Raw genomic sequence first — 19,998 nt, 5'->3', positions numbered from 1 at the left:
GATAGATCCCGTTTTACGTGTATAAAAGTAAAAAAATATGAATTAATAAAGTCTTATAGCAATGTGCACTGTAATGTACAGTATAGTTTGTACTATATAGCTAGTCATGAAAGCCAAATGTACAGATGGACAATATTTTAAGAAGTTGGTACGTAACGAAGTGTATTAAAAAATCTTCTTTTATACTACATATTACTAATTTAATTTTTCCGATCAGTTAATTTGCTTTCTTATTTTTCTATAAATAATGTATAAAGCTATCAAATTAAATATATATAAAATATTCAATTTAAGCTTTAGTTTATTTCTTTGTTATTTGTTTTTATAATCAGCTTTTACATTAAAATCAATATCTATTATATTGAAAAAACCCCTGATCTACAGTGCTATCATGCAGACAGCCCGAACGATAAATTTCTAGCCAAACAATGTTGTTTCCGCCATCTGACTTTTCTTATAGTTAGAGACTATTAAATATAATTTTTAAAATAAATGATGCATCATATAAATATAAATGCAGAAATATAGATGATCGTTTTTATTAATATCTATTTTAAATATTGAATAATTGAAATAATACAACAATAAACAAAGATGATATGGAATGTTTGAAAAACTTGCTTAGATAGTATTATAATAATATTTATTAAAACAAATATATGTATTTTTCAAGTTGCTATGATAAAATGCATAACTATGGTCAAGAAACTTGTATTAATTTAAATTATAAATGTAACGTTGTAACTGACATCTAATTTATTTTTTTGTTTTAACTAAAAAATAACGTAATTTTTTTATGGGCTTGCATAACAAAAGTCAAATTTTGATATTTTTAATTTAGAATAGGAACGATGACAAATGGCAACACAACAATCTAAATGTAACGACGTTTTTAGCGCGTGCGAGATGACGCGCCGGTGAATTTTGTATTTTAGAAATTGACGTAATTATTGTGTGCACGCTCTATAAATAAGGTGAATAACTTGCTGTTTACTTTTTAAACTTTGTTATTTGTATAAAACTAAGTGGTCATCATAAAATTGGTTAATGTTATTGCAGATTTCACAATGGCCGATCAAGTTGATTCAATGTCAGACGCGGAGCTCCGCACAAAACTGGCCGAGCATGGGTTCCCCGTTATGCCAATTACAGCGTCAACGAGAAAGCTACTCGTAAAAAAGCTAAAAATGGTATTGGACAACAAAAGTAAACCCCGTAACAGTGTCGATAGCAAAGTTGAGAGTAGACGGTCACTAGCGCGGTACTCTAGCGGGGAAGAATCAGATTTAGATTCTACAAATAATGCTAAGGAAAGACGTGGGCGAAGAGCTACTACTGGCGGAGCTATGTTACCGCCAGTGACCAACAAGTCTAGACGTACACCCTTGAAGAAAGACTCTCCCGCTAAACGTGATTCTGATAAAGGTTCAGAGTCGGAGGAGGAGAAAGCTCCCGTTCGTACACACGAAGAAGTGGAAACGGTCACGACTCGTCGTGTAACTCGCACTTACGCGGCTAATGATCAGGATGACTATGAAACGGGTTCAGATAGTGATGTTGATACCGACAAGAAAACATCCAGCCCATTTAGAAGTAGCTCTAGATCTAGTGACTATATCTCCAGCACATTGCCAACTAATGACGCAGCCACAAGTCCCCCCAAATCTTCTATTTTCTCTCGTCCAACCCTGACACACACAAATTACACATCCAATTTGTCTTCTTCAGATCAACTTAATTCAATAAGATCACGGCTTGGCTTGACATCTTCTTTGGCAGATCGACCGTCAGTCAGCAACTATACCTCTACGTATGCTTCCAATACTTATCAGCCTTCGACTTCCAGTGTGGATGAAATTGAATCTCCTTACTTGAGCAATTTTACAAGACGATTGTCATCTCTTAAACCAGACCCCCCTAAGCAAACAACATTTTTAGACCGAGATGCAAGCAATGGAAGTACATTAATTCCACGCAGATCATACATTACAGGATTGACAAGATCTGATGTAGGGGACTACAAAGCAGTGAATGATAAAAAGTTTTTGAAAAATAATCTTGTATCTCTTGCCCTTGTTGCTCTAGTGGCACTTTTTTTTTTTTGCTTGTTTTTTATGTATATAGTTAAGAAAAACGATATCACTTCAGTAGTGGACGACCAAAACAGTGTGGTACAAATATGTCAATTTAATATACCAGGCAATAGACCAGGCATAAATTGTGTTCCCAAGGAACAAGTCAGCTATGCAAAAAACTTGTTAAAACTTATACATCCTGAACTTACTGCTCGGGTAGCTGCTTACAAATGTGGAAAGCCTGGAGCTCTTCCATATTTAAAAGAAAGTGAAATCATTGACTTAGCAAGAGCTCGATCTGAGACAGTTGATGATAGCCAATGTAGGACAGATCTGAATAATTTAGAGGTTTTGCTCGTGCATAATCCTAGGTGGGGTTTGAATGTGGTCCAAATTAACTTGTATGCAGAAGATGTTGAGCATATACCTCTTACATCAACTGATGTTGTTGTTAAGCAACGCAACAAAGGTAGTATTGCTATAGCTCTCTCTGACCCCTCAACTCCTATTTCATGTCTAATTGTTAACACCTTATACTCGGCTGGTTCAACATTTGTTGTTGTAGGAATTTTATCAGTGTTGGTATTAGGATTACAAAGACTTTACAAATATTATTTAAATTATCAGAAGAAAAAAAGTGAGGAAATTTATTCAATGGTTGAACAAATTATAGATGTAATTTCACAAGAGACTGAGGACAGTGGAGAACCATACATATCTGTGGACCATGTGAGAGATACACTTATCTCTCCTCAAAATAGAGAAAAAATGTCTTCAACTTGGGATGCTGCGGTTAAATTTATTCAAAAGAACGAAAGTAGAGTGAGGATGGAAGTACAATCTGTCGATGGAGAGGATTGCAGAGTGTGGAGGTGGGTTGCGTCTCATAGCAGTCCAAAGCGAAGCACATCCTGGCAAGGACAAGCATTTGAAACTCAAGAGGGCTCAGTGAATAATCTTACAGTATCACCAACACCGTGCTTAAAAATTCGCCACATGTTTGAAAAGAATGATGCCAATCCTAATTTGAGAACTGTAATTCAAGACGTCATCCTCGAGAAATGTGATCGTTGCAACATACTTCATATCGATATCGAGAGAACATCGTGCTGCGTGTACGTGAAATGTGCGACCCCGACGGATGCCGGCGTAGTGTACAAGAGTCTTCATGGGTGGTGGTACGAGGGCCGCCTCATCACAGTCAAATATTTACGCCTGGAGCGCTATATGCAGAGGTTTCCAAACTCACCTGCATCTGGACCGTACTTGAAACCGTCTCGCTTACGGCGATCGTGGGATGAATAAGTCAAACTTATCCACTATAATTAAATGGGGTTGTCTTTTGCAGAATATTTATTGCGAATTTAATGTTGAGTACTGAACTAGGCGCCTACGTTCTCAATTTGTTATCTTTGTTCTTAGATAAAAGGATTGATTCTAAATTCACGATGAAATGTATATGAATATGATATAACATTTTTTTAAATGCTTATAAATATTTAGCCTTTGTGTTATTAAAATAAGCAGGTTGACATCATTTTATTATAATAAATGTTTGGCATAATATGTCTCGGGTTATTCGAGTCAGCATCTAAACACTTGTTATCTCTATGCAAGCAGACTGTTGATCTTACAATGCAGTTTGCGGTCGTTGAAAAAGAATCTTTTAATATAATAGAATTTACTGCTTTTTGACCTTGTAAATAATTGACATCACAAAATTGAACATGTAGTTCTAACTATAAGTTATTAGATTAATTGGTTTGCATTTGTTACTTGAATTTATTGTTTTGGAACGAGTTGTTTTAAAATCGTAGTTCATTAAATAGGTTAAGTTACTTACTAGGTTTTCAATATTTTTCACTAAACATTTGTATGAAGCGACAGCACAATATTATATAAAACCTAAATGTTATTCTTTGACATTAATTTTTAATTTAAGTTCTCTTACTAACTTCATTTATTATCTTTTAGCATTATTTTTATGTATTGATTTTCAATTTTAATAAATAATTTAGAAAAACATTTTTATTTTATTTATTAATGTAACTCAAATTATACAAAATATTTTAAATTCCTTGTAACAAATAAAGGGAAGAATATTTACATAAAAACTACTAAATTTGGAACTATCAAGGCTTATATGTATTATTTACCAATTTTTTCAAATAAAACCACTTTTTGTATGATACCATTTTCATTTCAAAAAGTTATCAAAATGTATACAATATACAAGACATAAATAAGCATTATCTGACAAGAACCCTTGCCAGGTTTCTAGACAATGCAGTAAGTATTGCTGTTTGATAGTATAGTTATGGTCCTCATAATCACGAAATTCGCAAGGTTAGTCGAACTTTGTGATGTAAGGAGATTGATTATATTTAATTGAAATTGATTTTGTTGATATTTGGCACGAAGCAAGCAAGGTGGGTCATTTATTTTTAATTCACCTCTGGTGTGTAAATGTCGGAATGATTGTAGACAAGTTCTTCAGTTTTGAACATGTATATGTATAAAAATGGGTATCTAGGCCATTGACAAAGGTATGAATTACTGTAGGACCCCGTTTAGTTTTGCCATACTTTCCCAAAATAGAAAAAATATGAAAATTAATAATTAGAGTTTTCGAATCTAATAACAAGCATTACAGGGTTTTTTTTAAATAAATTTCCAAATAAATAATATTTAAATAGAAATCTACTGCCAACAGTAATAAATTTTACTTAAATAAGTTTTACTCTTTTTAAAGTGCCAAACCACATGTAAATAGAGTACTTATCTAATAATAATATTTAACAATAGTCATACTTATTATGTAAACTCATTTATATAAGCTTATTTTGTTATATTTACTCTTGCACTAATAAATTATTATTATTATTTGTTTCTAATCATTTTGAACAATTATAAGTGTTTAAATTCTTTATTTCAATAAATTATAATATATATTTTTAACAGCCTGTAAATTTCCCGCTGCTGGGCTAAAGGCCTCCTCTCCCTTTGAGGAGAAGGTTAATTATAATAATTATATTGGTAAATTATTGTAAAAGGGATAGTGATTTAATTTGTACCTTATTTCCTGTCCAAGGAGACCAGTTATAATAACTGTATTAATTGTAATTAAGTTTGTAATATTTACAAGGCATAGGAGAATGACATAAGACAGTTGTGTTTAATATTTATTTTCATTATAATTTTTATTATTTCCATTGCAACAATATCATAGACACAAAAAAACGTACAACAAAAATATATGTATAAAACATAAAAAATCATATTTTTGTATTAAACGTAAAATTTACATGTACATTAACTCACGTGGACACATACACGTGATATGCGCTTCGGGTATCGTAGTCTACTAAAATGTCCGGATTTACTAATTACAATGTTATAGTAATTACATGAGAATTTCAATAGGAGCGCGTCTGGAATAACGGATTTACGATCACCTAGTTATAGTACAAATTAAAAATTCGTTTCTTTACATAATCAACACACATCTGATATCAACATTGTCTATTGTAGAAGTGGAACTATGTACGAGGTGCTAATCGAAAACTGATATAGATTTTTTTCTATGCGATTTGCTCTGAATAATGTAATTCATAGACGATATTTTAATTTAATAATTTTGCCAAATATGTAATAATTTATATATTAATGAAATATTAAAAATCGTAGAAATTTTTAAATTAAATTTCATCATATTCAATACCGATGAAATTTTGAAGGTATCGCGCCATACATTTGTGTTAGAAGTTTTCGGCACTCATACGTCGATTCGTAGACCGGAGACGGCCGAGGTGAGCTCGAGCTCGTTCGGCGTTCGAGTCGAGCGGAGTCAGTAGCGCAGCAGCTGCGCGAGGTCGTCGAGGCAGCGCGCGCGCGTGGGGATGTACAGCGGCTCGAACACGTGCGGGAACGGCGCGTCCCAGCCCGCCGCGCGCCGCACCGGCGCCTCCAGCTGCAGGAAGCACTCCTCCTGCGGGCGGGGGGCGGGGCGGTGTTCAGGAGCAGAACCGACTTAACGTACTTTTCGAGTCATGGAGGGTACAAACTCGACTTCCAGACCTCGTGTCACTGAGAATTTTTCGACAGAAAAACCCCGAACCTCGGGATCTGTGGCCTCATATCGAGCCACTGGACCGACGAGGCGGTCTGTCGCCGAGGCGGCATGTGATATATCTTACCTTCGCCAACCCTGTCGGCGTGGGAATGGGTACCCATCGCTTACGTCTCTGCACAAAACTTTGACTATCCAGGCTTGCAGATTGACTTATATATATATAATTTTATCTCCCCATATTGCATTTCTCGAATATATCATTCTCTTGCTCTTATTGACCCGTTTATTTGGTGTCGGTTCAAAGTATAAGCTGAATACAAATTATTTAGATTTTTTTAAATACTGAACACCAGTTTAATGCGAGGGTCGACTTTGGCCTTGAGAATGCTTTTGCTGTCGGTTTGGTTCCATTCAAACCTGGCGAATGATAGATGCAATCAACTAGAAATCTCAGTCTTATGCTAGCCTTATCTCTCTTACTCTAACCACTCTGCAATTGTGGATATAACTTAGTTTTACTTGTAGTAGTTGTAGTTTAACAATTCCACCTGTAGGTGTAAGATAAGAGTAGGCACAGCAAAGGCTTAAGTTCAAGTTTTCTTTTCTAATAGACTGTAATGAATCTTACTTGTATAGATGCCGCTAGTTCTGCACCGAATCCGCACGTGAGAGGCGCCTCGTGGGCGATCAGACACCGACCCGTCTTCTTAACCGACTGGAATTATTGTCATCATTGGCACATTTAACGAAAAGAGTGTATTAATTTCATCATCTATAGGAATTTTATCAAAGTGAAAGCGAATTTGTCAGTCCATCACGACATAGATTCCATACTTTTTATATCCAAAGCTTATTAGGATATGGACATCCTAAAATGCTGGCGCAAACTAACATACATTTATTTACCAAATTCGTTTCATTGGTTTATTCGTGAAAACGAATAACAGACAGACTTACTTTCGCATTTATAATATTAGTATAGATATATTGAAAATTGATTCCAGGAACTCATAACATAGGTTAAGCAGCTATTCCAAAGGCCGAAGGAAAAGTGATAAAACATACCTCAGATATGTTAACCTATTGCATACTACAAATAATTGTCGATATATAATATTTACGCATTTATTATCCAACACTATTCCTTGTAACTATTTATAAACACTTTAATTTTAATTCCAAAGCCCAAAACAACAACTTTGCTGTCATTTAAAACACCATTTCAGGAATCCATAATTAATATCAAATCTCGACTACTATTTTAAATTTCATGTTCAATTAAAGGCCAATCTTTATTTATCTTTAATAGTCCTGCCATTGGAATAGACTTAAGAATATTAGGGAAATAATTATTCTTAGTTATAATATTTGAAGCAAAAAGAAAAGGTTTTTTTTAAAGTATCATGCCATATTTTTATATCTTACATTAAATACGGTGTCTTGGTCCCAAGGTAGGATTGACATAAGGTCTATAACCTCACAGTTGGCTCCCAGCTGCTCCTGCGCCATTTGAGCCACCTCTAGTAGTACATGCACCTGTGTGCCCCATCCTATCAATGTAGCTGCATCACCTGGAATTACATCATCATAATTATCACCAAAATTAAAAACTACCACCGTTTTGGGAGAAAAAGATATCCTGACCTCGGAACAATCGGAAAATCAGGTTTTATTTATTTAATTTTAACATATAGTCAATATAACAAAGAAATAGCCACGAGGCAAGAGTTTTATTCCTTAGGTGTTGGGTAACTTATTATTATTTAATATATTCATTTTATTTAAACTGATAAGTTCTTAGAAATTTGCACATATTTGAGTACTCACATACCTTCTTTTAAGACTTGTGCCTTTCCAATAGGCAGGGTGAAGCTGTCAACTGGCACATCCTCAGCTGCAGATCTGTACAATATCTTGGGCTCCAGAAATATACATGGGTCTCGTTCCTGTAGACACGCCAGCAATAGACCCTTAGCTGCATTCGGACCTCTTGGAACTACCACCTGGAATTATATGATTAAATGTATAAGGAATATATTGTGATTAACAATGTAAAAAATACACAATGCTTGTAATATTTAGCATAAACAAGAGTTAAATAAATTTTAAACAAGAATTCTTATATATTTTATGTAGTATATAGGATAAATTAAACATTGAGGTTGTCTAATCACCAGTGATCATTTCCAGGGTATAATCAATATATAAGTTGTAAATAAGTAACAGGAAACACACTCTAATAGTAGTAACATAGTTGAGCAAATCACTTTTCTAGTTTCAAAGTTTTGAGCTTATGTGGTGGTTACCATACATGTGGCTGAGTCCGCTGAGTTGATATGAGTTATTATGAGTTTAGTGCTTGCTCATATTTGAACTCATAATCTGTTTAGTGATCATAATGATACAAATTAAAAAAAATTACACACCAAGAATGATACATTACTTTTAATCCAGCTGCATGGGCAAAGTAGGCCTCAGGGCTTTGCGAGTGGTACAGGCCACCGTGACCAACGGCTCCACAAGGAGCTCTCACGGTTAACCCTCCGCAGTCAAACTGGCCACCTGATCGGTATCTATATTTAGCTGCTTCATTCACTAACTGAAATCAATATAGTAAATTTAATAATTATTTTGTTTATTTAACTTTTGCCACTTCATATTGAAAGTTTTTGAATACGAATGGCACACACACCTCCAAAACCTAAGTGTAAAACTTATGTATCAAGGAAAGCATGGAAAGAACTGATTTAGATTCTGAAGTCTCTCCAGTGTCAAATTGTCGTCCCATTGGCAAAATGAGAGTGAAATAATAGAGAGCAAGTGTGTGCAGATACGGTTGTATCTGTTTATGTTTATTCATCCTTGAGTAAACCACATTGATGGAAATTGTTAAGGAGGATATCTCTATTTCATACACAAACAATTGTGATAGCACTAAAACAAGAGACTTACTTGATCGAAAGCAGGGAAGATGTAATCTGCAAATTGAATTTCAGCTATAGCCGTGGCTCCAGCTGTTGCCAATCCTATACCAAAGCCTGCAATACCTTGTTCACAGAGTGGAGTGTTAAAAACTCGATCTTTGCCATATTTTTCCTGGAAAAAAGGAACAATCAGGTGTGTTGATGATATAAGCTGGCAGTTTAATGTTATTAAAAACTATAAACTAAAATGAATTTTTATGGTATGGAAGTAAATACAAAGATAATTACAAAAGCAAGCATACATACAAAATTTAAAAAACAGTTTCAAAAAGTGCTGCTATTAGGCAGTAGAATATATGATGTAGTGGTGGTACCCTAAGTGAATGTTTATTTTGTCTTAGTGAATAAATAGTCCCAGTATAACAGGTCTACTTTTATTTGCTATTATATTATTTTTAAAACATCTATATTATATCAATAAAATACTTATACAATATTTCTGTTTTATTTTATTCATAGACACAATTTGCATATGCTCAATGTAAATGTACAGTGGTACAATGAACTACCACAGCCCTATTGCTATGTAAGGAGAGTTATGTTAGATTATGAATATTTTTAGATTAGACAAGGAAAATTAATGTGAAAATCTGTTTTACATTCTATTATCTTTAGAACATGCGGTTTGTTATCAATGAAAGTTTATAATCATAATATTAGCATTTCAATACAGTTTGTGTGTAATATTTAACCTCCAAGTCATGGTACCTCTTTGAGGAATACAGGCTAATTCAAAACACTTAACGATTTTTGATCAAATAAAGATATATTTAGAATTTAAAATAAATTAGTACCTGTAATCCTAAGGAACATCGAAAGACTCCACCAAAACCAACATCTTCACCGAACAACACGGCACTAGGATCATTCTTAAGTGTAATATCCATAGCATTGTTTATGGCCTGCATCATATTCATTTTTGAAGTTTCTCCTGAATTTTTACAATATTATTAGGTAATACTTTAAATACACCTATTTATTAACCTTTGATCATTAAAATGTAAGTATATATAAATTCAAATACATAATTTAAGCTTATGTTCTTAGCATAAGAATAATTATAAATTATTCTATTTTTACAAATATTAATAATTAGACATATTTGTAAACCTCTCAGAAGTAAAGTTAAATTTGAATGACGGAATGTTGTGGAATGATGCTCCACTTAGGATAGCCTTTGAAATTGGTGTTCCTTCTCCACCGAGCAGGAAATTGAAACACAGATTAGGCAAATTAATACTCAGTATTACTAGTTGGATATGAACTTGTACTCTTCATTTAGGATCCACAATTAAATTATTTTAATAGATTTCTATTCACCTAAATTGCATTGCACCTATTAACCTATTAAGTAGTATTCGCAGTAATTAAAGAAACAAATTGATGAAAATTTACAAGTTAATTACAATATGTTGTAAAATTAGGTGTTTTCTTGAATACAATTAACTTAAACTTAGATTGTAATTAAGATTCAACTATGATAAGATTGTTAAACTTACCTTCTACCGGTTTTTCAATATCGGGATAGTAATTAAAATGAGATGATAGCCTTTTTGTATAATTATCGACATTCTTAACCAATCTACTAAGATTCAAAACTTTTTTGGTTAAAGTAGTCATTTTGCTATGTAATTTCTCTACACAATGTTCGCTGTCGCATCGGGTGTAAGGAATAAATTAAATAATAAGTCTTATCTGCAATTGTAATTAGTGAACTTGATAATTTCTGATAACGCATGACGAAAGAATTGTGTTTTTCGACGATATTTGTTTCGATTATTTTCACGTCTTACGTCAACTTAAAAAATACTTGTTTGTATTGATTTGATATTATATCTTGTAAGTGACACTATTTAAATGATATGTATGTAAATAATATATGTTTTTTTTTTATAGAGTGATCATCTACCATACCATCGATTTTTTAAAGTTTACCAATAAGTTCCATTCAATAATAAAAGTTAAATCAGTTACAGATAAAACAAAATATTTACTATACTGTTTTTGACATTGACGTATAAAGTTATAAACTCCTATTTATGCAAAGGTATATTTGATTATGTGTAATTTTATTGTAACTAAATACAGTATAATTATGTACTTTAGTCTACATACATCTTAATAATATCGATTTATAATTACATGTAATAATAAACTTTCGTATTTCATTTTATTTCAAAATTACGATAAAAGTGTTTACTATTATGTTGTATCACGAAATGGAAAACAGTAATTGCTCTATTTTCTAGATATTAATATTTATTGTCAGGATATATTATACGAGTATAAAGCTATTGTTTTTCTTAAATAAATAAATAATATTTTTAATGTGTCTTAGTAAGCAAAACTTTAAATGAGAATAATTAAAAAAAAAAATACAAAACACGGCTACTTTAAAAGTATAAATAATTTATTTATAGTCAGTGTCACTCAAGATGATGCCGAATGACGATGATCCAAATCTGTTAAGGCATTTAAAAGTTATGGTGGATTAAAGAAGTCATATACATACATGAACTCTGAATTACATTTCTTTTTTGGCTAGTCGTGTAAAACTAGTTATTTCTGTTATTTTTTTATCACACATATGAACTTGGGCAATTGGTTTAGCAGATATATTTTTTACCACTGATCATTGTGTCGTAAATTCTAAGGAAAAGCAGTATTTCCCTTTTAATTTCTGGCTCAAATTCTCCGGTCGGAAAATTAAGCACCGCCCATTGTCCGATTTCCACAACCGCTCCCAAAATTAACGTTCACATACGGCGTACACATAGGTGACTGCAAAATAGGTCCCGTTCTTTTCTATAGGGAGGTAGGGAAAAGTGTCAGCTTATCAGTATTAAGTTCTCTATGTATCAAGACGAATTATTCCAGGGTTCAATAAAAATGATGATGCGAGATTGAGTGTTATTTATAGCAATGATTATGACAATCAGCATTATTTTCAACAATTACTTTCTTCATCTTTTTACTATGTAAATTAGTATCGATGTAAAGTATAAAAATATTTTTAATATATAAAGTAGTTAGAACAAGGAATCCGTCCAGATATGTTTGTTTAATTCGTTCAATCATAAATAAAGAGAATGGAAATTTTGAATATTGGTTATTTTAATTTATTAAGGCTTAAATCTGTTTTATAACATAATAATAAAATTGTATAAAAAAATTCGGGCTACCTAGGCTTCTCTACCTAACGGGCTATGGTCTATTCGACAATATAATTATGTAATAATATATTTAATTGTGCAAACACAAAAAATATAAAGCGCAAAACCAATTGTGTAAATGATTATTTATAAATAATGAATTTCAATTCTATAATAATTTTTAAGTAAATAGGTATTGTATTGTCTGTAGTCTGTAGTATTGCAAATTTGTTTTGAGAATATGTGTATAATGACTACGAATAATTGTTCATATTTCGTTTATATTATTAAATAAATAAATAACGCAATGGCATCTTATTTGTAGGACAAAGTCGTTTCTGTAATATAAATTATATAATTTAAGCATTAAATTTTACTATAATAATATTACATATCGTAAACAACTCAACTCGAATGTCGATTAATTGGTATGAACGTATTACGGATGGTTAATTATAGGAAAATTAATTTATCAGCAATTAATATGCTTATTCACCATGTAGAATGTTTTATAATAGATATAATTGCTGTAAAAATATTAAAATAATAACGTTTAAGTAACAGCTCGTAAATAACCAAAGCTGGGTAAGAGCGTTATAAACTCTCAAGGAGAAGGTTTTATGGTTTGTCCTACAACGCCGCTCCACTGCAGATTTACAACTAGCAGAATTTCATCTACCATATACCTATACTGATTATGTAATTTTTTTTTAATTTATTCACTTGAAAGTTTATTAGTGCTTATTAGGACATAGGTCCGCAGTGTCCTGTTAAATTTTAAGTGATTTTTCCCTGTTTTGTGTTTAAGTGACTTTTTATAAGTACGTAGATAATACCTACTTTGTAAATTTGTATAAAAAAAATGTTTTTAAGATGATATTTTTTTTGCTTCAATAATCAAAATTTTGTTTTTTATAATAACTCATTTTGTTGGGTTGATAAATATTTGTTTTTTTTTTTCATATTAAAATAGTACTTTATGGGTTGGTCTAAGATCTATATTCAAGTATTTTATTTGATATTATAACTAAGTAAACAAATTAGTGTTAAGAAAAGGTATATCGTAGTCGTCTCATTTTTGGAAATAAATGATTGTTAATATATTAATATAATTTTTATTTTGCAACACTTTAAAACTAGATGGCGTTAGTAGTTATGCAATAATAACATTAATGGAGATTCACATTGGATCCTTTACAATTTTCATTTTAGCCATTATAGGAGTTTTCTCGGATATTTAATAAAAAATGTAATGAATATTATCTATTTCCTTACGATTCTGATTAAAACTAAGTTTCATCATCATCATAAATGATAATTTTAATCACACGTATATAAATTATTTGGCAATTTATTCTCACACCCTAGAAGCTATCTCATTCGCTGTATAAGTATTTTTGTTTTTCTGTTCTTTGATCAAAGTCAACTTTTAGTCCGTTGATAGTAACGTTCAATTAGTAGTACATAATATACCTGTTAGGTATATTATGTACTACTAATTGATATAAGTCAAAGCTTAATCACCGAATCTTGTCTTTGCCACATTTAAATCAACCATTTCGTGAAATAAATAATTATTTTTGGTTGATTTTAGAAAAACAAAGAGGACAAAGAAATTTGATTGTCTGCTATTCTAGCGTTAACTAACTAAATATAATTTGAATTGTATTTTCAATGTTTTTTTAAAGAAATATAAGACCTACTTAACGCGTAATATTGATTGAAGTTATACATAATAGTAAGTAACCACCGATTACTGTCTACCAGTAACCGCGCCAGGAGTCATCGGCCGTCCGGCGTCGTGACTGAAAGTAAAAGTCGGCCTTACAGCATAGACAAACATGCATAACATTACATACGAGACATAGACACGCTGTAGTGCGACTCGTTTACTTGATGGATAAAATATTAAAAAGTAATATTTTTTTCTTCTTTCTGTGTTATTTTTTAATACGACGAATATCCTTCATATATATCCTTCACAGCTTATTAATATAAGGAAAAGGTTGAGCATGAGTACTGAGCAATATCCTAATCTTGGATGGCCACATTTTTTTTCTCTTTTGCGGGTTTACTCAAAAATATTCTTTAATAAATAAGTAGCATAATTGTTCTTTTTTTAAATGAATATGCTTAATCTGGTTATATCAATTTAAAATAGAAAAAAGTTACAGTATATAAGCGAATATATTGGCCAATCATAACTCCATTGGCGATTTTTTTGGGTGCGAAACATGTGTACTCTTATGTAACCATGAGGGTAGGCTATGGTTAAATTTGAATGTAAATGAGATGTACAAGGAGAGAGTAACTAGACTTAGATCAATAACAGAGAAGAACATATTTCGATTTCGTTGAACAAATATTTATTTATTGTATGACGTAGATAATAATTAGCCTTCATAATTGCGTCAAAAGAGATATTTGTATTGCGGATGACTACGTTATCGTGATATTAAAATTGGCTTGTCAAATTTCATTATTAAATATAAAAAAGTGTTGTATTTTTTTATAGATCTTATATGGAAATGTGTTTGATTTGATATATCGTAACCCATTTTGCGGCTTCTTATCAATCTATTAACAATATACTAATGTCTGTCTGTTACGTTTTGACAATTAAACCACTAAACCGAATTTGATCAAATTTGGTGTGAGGCAAGCTTGAACTCTAACTATAAAAGACATAAATTTAAAATTGAACGGGTTCCGTTTGGAAAAGTTCCGACATAATAAAAAATATTTCTGGTTGAATTAAAATTGTATATAAATATTGAAATTGATTCGTTCATTATGTACATAGTTTACATTTACATTTAATTTTTCAAACTACAATTAAAAAAAAAAAACACTTAAATTAAATAATCAAATGCGTTTATAATCTGTTGCTTAATTCTATTATATTCTAAATTCAAATTTTAAATTAAACTAAAATTCGAAGGTATTGATGCTAATTTATATGGACTATGGTTATATTAATGGCAAAGTTATTGAAACGAGATGAAAGGATTAGGGTTTGAGCATTAGAGTTCAACGGGTGGATTCATGATGAGGCTAGCGGTTCCGTAATTAAGGATTATTGGACTGTACTTTAATGACCATCTAGAATATGGCGTCATGGACAAGAATCTATGCGTTCTCATATTCATTTATAGGAAAAATAAATGTAATAAGACTTAGCTTTTGTAGCATATTTAATTTCATAGATACGTCTTGCGCTAGAATATTCTCAGTGCTGAACTGAGATCTATCACGGAGACTGGTTTAACGGATAAACGTTTATAAACTGGAGCGCCATCTAGTCTTACAACGAAGTTGAAAGAATATTATAGTCTTTCTCTCATATTTTATGGCGATCGCTGTCTTGAAATGGTTTCAAAGTACATTAATCGTAAACGCCCTGGTAGGAACATTCCTACCAGGGCGTATCAACGTCGATGCCCGTATACAGTCTGACCTAGGGTAGGTAGGAATGTTTCACTAGTCAATATCAATTGTACAAATTTCCATGCCATTTGGGCGCATGATACAAAAACGAATAAAAATAAACATTATTTTTTATTATATACAAAAGTCAAAGAGTGATCTTTATTCAATAAGAAGCCTTACACTTACTTATTGGTTCACAAAAATCACCTCAGACCTGAGAAGAACTCAGCGTATGTACTATATAAGATTTTCACTCTAGCTTTAAAGCAATAATAACTGTTTTTCTTAAGATTTTTATATAAACATTGCGATCCGTGTGATGTTCTCGTCCCTTAATATTTATAAAATTAAGAAAAAAAAAATAGGTTAATGTAATACATAGAAACAAAACCAATTACAAATGCATTTAATAATACAAGTTACAAACTAGTTTTACCATAGACCAACTGATAGTACTTTAAAGTTGAACGTTCGTCCCTGACCTTCGAACTTTTGTTCAAAATTAAATAACATTTTTAGCATAAACCACAAATCACAGAGTAATAAAGTCATTTGACACAAGCCTTCCTATTTAATAATACAACTGACATCCTAAAATAATAGGTATTTGGTGTCATGGTGTTTTATTGGAAATCCATGTCTCTGAGGGCAACACGATAAGCCCATATGCAAATGGCCGCCCGGCGCGACACGCTTTAACCTACTGTCTGTATAAATATAACATTTAGTAAAGCGATACTCTTTATTTTTATACCGATGCACAAAACCTATCATGGTTTTGTGCATAGACTCAAAGTCTGAGTGTATGTCACTATTTCATTAGAGACTCTTAGTCAGTATACATTCAGGTAGATGGAACATATTTATATATATTACAATACTGGCGCACGTTGTAAATGCCTGTTAGCATTCAGTTGATATATAACATATACCACCAACGATGAGATGTAGAACTTGTTGCTAGAAAATGTAATATGACATCGTAGGTCTACTGTTTGCTAATACGTATAGTGATGGTGCAAGGAGTGTCAAATTCTTGCTGTGCTAGTGTATTATGGGCACATGAATTTTGCCGTCAGAGAGACTGCTTGTACCGTTGTCTAAAAAAAAAAAGAGTATGTAATAAAAATTGTACACGTCTATTGATAAATTTAACTTAACATTTACTTTGTACAGAATGTATGCAGTCGATAATATTTATGAAATTATATACAAAATTTAAAAATAAATATTATTCGAAGCTAAGTACCTAAACAAGCGGTTCGTTATATCCTACTGAGAATAACCGACAAGAAACCCCGTAGTTACTTCTCTATACGGATTATTCTAGATAACTAATAGGTACATAATTATATTTACAAATCAATGATATGGCAGAAGCCTTATGAGAAACACTTGTTTACTGTTTATTGACTTCGTATACGTATACGTATTTCACGAGTAGCGAACGCTGGGTGTAATATGAAACCAAATATCTCTACTGATTTTGGGTCAAAGACGACTTCATCTCACATCATACATTATTAAATAAACGATGAGATAATATTAAGAGTTTATTTCATACTAGCTGGGCCCGCGACTACTTGTGCGTTTGAATTCAGCAAAAAAATTATTTGTGTAACCGTAGTTACTCCTTATTGCATCAGCTGTCTGCTAGTGAAAGTCCCGTCACAATCGGTCCAGCCGTTCCAGAGATTTGCCGGAATAAACAGACAGACAAAAATTGAAAAAACTGTTTTTTTGGTATTTGTACCGTGTATACATACAAATGCATTTAGTTAAAAAGAGTAATTTTAATATTACAAACAGACTGAGAGATGCTGATAATAAAATTTTACTATTACTTATATTATTGATTAGTTTTTATCCAGATATTTTACTCTGAAATGGGACAGAAAACACGCGAAGTTTGGGGTCCAGAAAAGAAGGTTTAGAATCAAAATTTAAATATTTCACTTTATTGAATTAGGCTCAGGTGAACACATTGAATCGTTATTTTACAAAATTAATTTAAACTTAAATTCATCACCGGGGCGAAATAAAAATTCTACCGAGAAGCACCGGCAAAAAACTCAATAGTTAATATTATCCGACAGCTAAATTACTTAGGTAATTAAATACAACATTCGTTGATTTAATCGCAGGATGAATATTAATTATTCTCAATTTTCATCAACAGGCAGACATATACTCAGTAGTATATTTACGAAGTGTTAAGGTTATTTTACATATTTTCAGGTTTATCTGCCCATCAGATAAGATCGCTGTGGTAAGATCATCACTTGCAACTAACACTTGTGGATTTTTTCATCTTCTGTGTGATGTTATTCCTATTTTCTTTTCCACCTGCTAAGCTTGTGTTAGGTTCCGACACTTATCTCAAAAAGCCAGGAATAAACTTGCGACAATCACACTTTGAAGTACCGTGTACACCCTTGAGCCGTTTAGTTGAATTGGCGCTTAAATTGAGGCGAAATAGAGGATACATAAATAGTCCTTGCAATTATAATAGTTTAGCTAATTTATTGTATAAATAAGAGCAAATTAATGATGATTGCAGACAATTATAGGCATATAAATGAGAACTCGGTTACTTATTGAAAAATTACTCTATAGGATATGATCAGAAGAATTCACATCGTATTAGGATCCGATGAAAATTTCGCTGAAATTTATTTGACGTTCAGAGAATGTGAATGTTGTGGATCATTACATTACAAAACATTTCGGACTGGTAGCTTTACTTAAAATAGTTTGTTAAATGACGATTCAAAAATGCCTACTTGAATATAGTATATTTTGATTTTTGATCAGAAATATCAAAGTCTTTTTAATTTATAAGCCAGCCCAAATTCTCAAATATGTCTAATAAGTGGTAATTATAAACGCGACAAAACATCTGGATGTTATATTAAATACTACTTTACATACTGTAAATCGTATATAAGTTTTCAGCATTGATTATTTTCCGAGAAAATTATATAAGGGTTTCGTTCGTGAATATATTTCTATAACTATTCTATGTAAATATTGTACAGCCTATTTGGTGTCTTGGTTGAATTAGCACTTTAGATATAGGTAATGCCTTACTTTCCAAGACTTTAACTTCTCCATACGTAAGTTTAATAATGCAGACACTATCATATAAAACAAGCTAAATGTTACTTCGTTTTTACGTCTATATTTGCTTTTTTTATTGTTTTTTTTTCTCTATTTTGTTTTGAGACAATTATCTCATGATTTATCTCCTCTTGGTGTTATTTCGCAGAGTGTATTAATATCATTGTTACGAGCTTGTCGTGTACACATGCTTAGAAATGTAATCTAGCTCAAAATTGTTTAAGTGCCTAATTTTAACGTATGTTGTGTTTGTATTCTGCTTGTGTTCCTATGAATAAATAAATAAATAAATGATTGGATCTAATCAGATAAAGAATGAACATATACATAATTTTTACCGTATTATAGTATTTTCTTGTAAAAAGGTAAGTGTCCAAAAAAGTAGAGTTACAATGTTGAAGACATCAGGGCTGGATAAGAGATAAACATAGCCTGTTACGACTTTATAACGTTGTATGTTGTAACTAAAGCGAACGGTAATTTCAGCAGTATTAGATATTGTTATCTACAAACTTATCTCTTTCCTTTTTGCCTGCCTTTCAGCTGATAAACTGTTTTATTTTAACACCTCTTTCACCTATTGTGTGGTTCTATAAGTAGTTATTTTATTTTTCACGGCATACGTTAGTTTAAATATTTATTTTATAGTCCAGTAAACTTAGTCAAAATTAGTTAAGTATCTTGGAATTCCAGAGACTCAGCTATAAACTTGCATAAAATTTTATTTTGACACGACTACCATTAACTAAAGACAAAAGTCACAAAACCGATTTTTTGTCATTTTTTGCAAATATCTCGTTTCCCGAGAGGTTTACGGTATTTGTATTTGCAACGCTTGTTTTAAATATATAATGTCGTCTCAAAATTTTTATGTATTTAATTCGTTGAAAACTTATTATTAACTGATATTTTTAAATAATGTGGAATAAATTGTATATGTATATTGTATAATAAGATTGCAGCACTGCATTGAGACCGTATAAGTGATAATAGGTAACGGCTTATACATTTTGGTATTGTAAAGTATCTTCTTCGTGCGTTAATCCCTAAATTGTTACTATAAATATCAATTTATAATCAAATATTAATAATGAATTATACTCTTGATTGATTTCTTGGCCTGTTAGCTAACTTACCATGACACAGATCTTGAGTCTGGATTGAAA

At 31.7% G+C, this 19,998-nt stretch overlaps 2 protein-coding genes across 2 annotated transcripts; one reads left to right on the top strand and one right to left on the bottom strand.

Moving 5' to 3' along the window:
- Positions 1–845: 845 nt before the first annotated feature.
- Positions 846–4,024, top strand: LOC125065492 (inner nuclear membrane protein Man1-like). The gene is made up of 2 exons (XM_047673130.1): positions 846–974; positions 1,060–4,024. The coding sequence occupies exon 2, from the start codon at positions 1,068–1,070 to the stop codon at positions 3,378–3,380; it is 2,313 nt and encodes a 770-aa protein (XP_047529086.1). The 5' UTR covers positions 846–974; positions 1,060–1,067; the 3' UTR covers positions 3,381–4,024.
- Positions 4,025–5,292: 1,268 nt separating this feature from the next.
- LOC125065494 (2-oxoisovalerate dehydrogenase subunit beta, mitochondrial) lies at positions 5,293–10,967 on the bottom strand. Its single transcript, XM_047673134.1, has 8 exons — positions 10,631–10,967; positions 9,926–10,062; positions 9,100–9,243; positions 8,591–8,746; positions 7,979–8,150; positions 7,573–7,718; positions 6,776–6,862; positions 5,293–6,063 (listed from the first exon to the last, which is right to left on the bottom strand). Exons 1-8 carry the CDS (start codon positions 10,749–10,751, stop codon positions 5,923–5,925), a joined length of 1,104 nt encoding a protein of 367 aa, XP_047529090.1. The 5' UTR covers positions 10,752–10,967; the 3' UTR covers positions 5,293–5,922.
- Positions 10,968–19,998: the final 9,031 nt, after the last annotated feature.

Source organism: Vanessa atalanta, chromosome 7 (assembly GCF_905147765.1).
Source record: "Vanessa atalanta chromosome 7, ilVanAtal1.2, whole genome shotgun sequence".
Taxonomy (NCBI): domain Eukaryota; kingdom Metazoa; phylum Arthropoda; class Insecta; order Lepidoptera; family Nymphalidae; genus Vanessa; species Vanessa atalanta.
Note: the sequence above shows the minus strand (reverse complement) of the source record. Positions and strands in the feature narration are given on the sequence as shown.

Bases quoted from the DNA above. Each gene is read 5' to 3' on its own strand.
- LOC125065492 (XM_047673130.1), top strand. From the start codon at position 1,068: ATGGCCGATCAAGTTGATTCAATGTCAGACGCGGAGCTCCGCACAAAA.
- LOC125065494 (XM_047673134.1), bottom strand. From the start codon at position 10,751: ATGACTACTTTAACCAAAAAAGTTTTGAATCTTAGTAGATTGGTTAAG. The intron at 10,063-10,630 runs GTAAGTTTAACA...GTAAAAATTCAG, and splicing joins TATTGAAAAACCGGTAGAAG to GAGAAACTTCAAAAATGAAT. The intron at 8,747-9,099 runs GTAAGTCTCTTG...TATTGATTTCAG, and splicing joins TCTTCCCTGCTTTCGATCAA to TTAGTGAATGAAGCAGCTAA.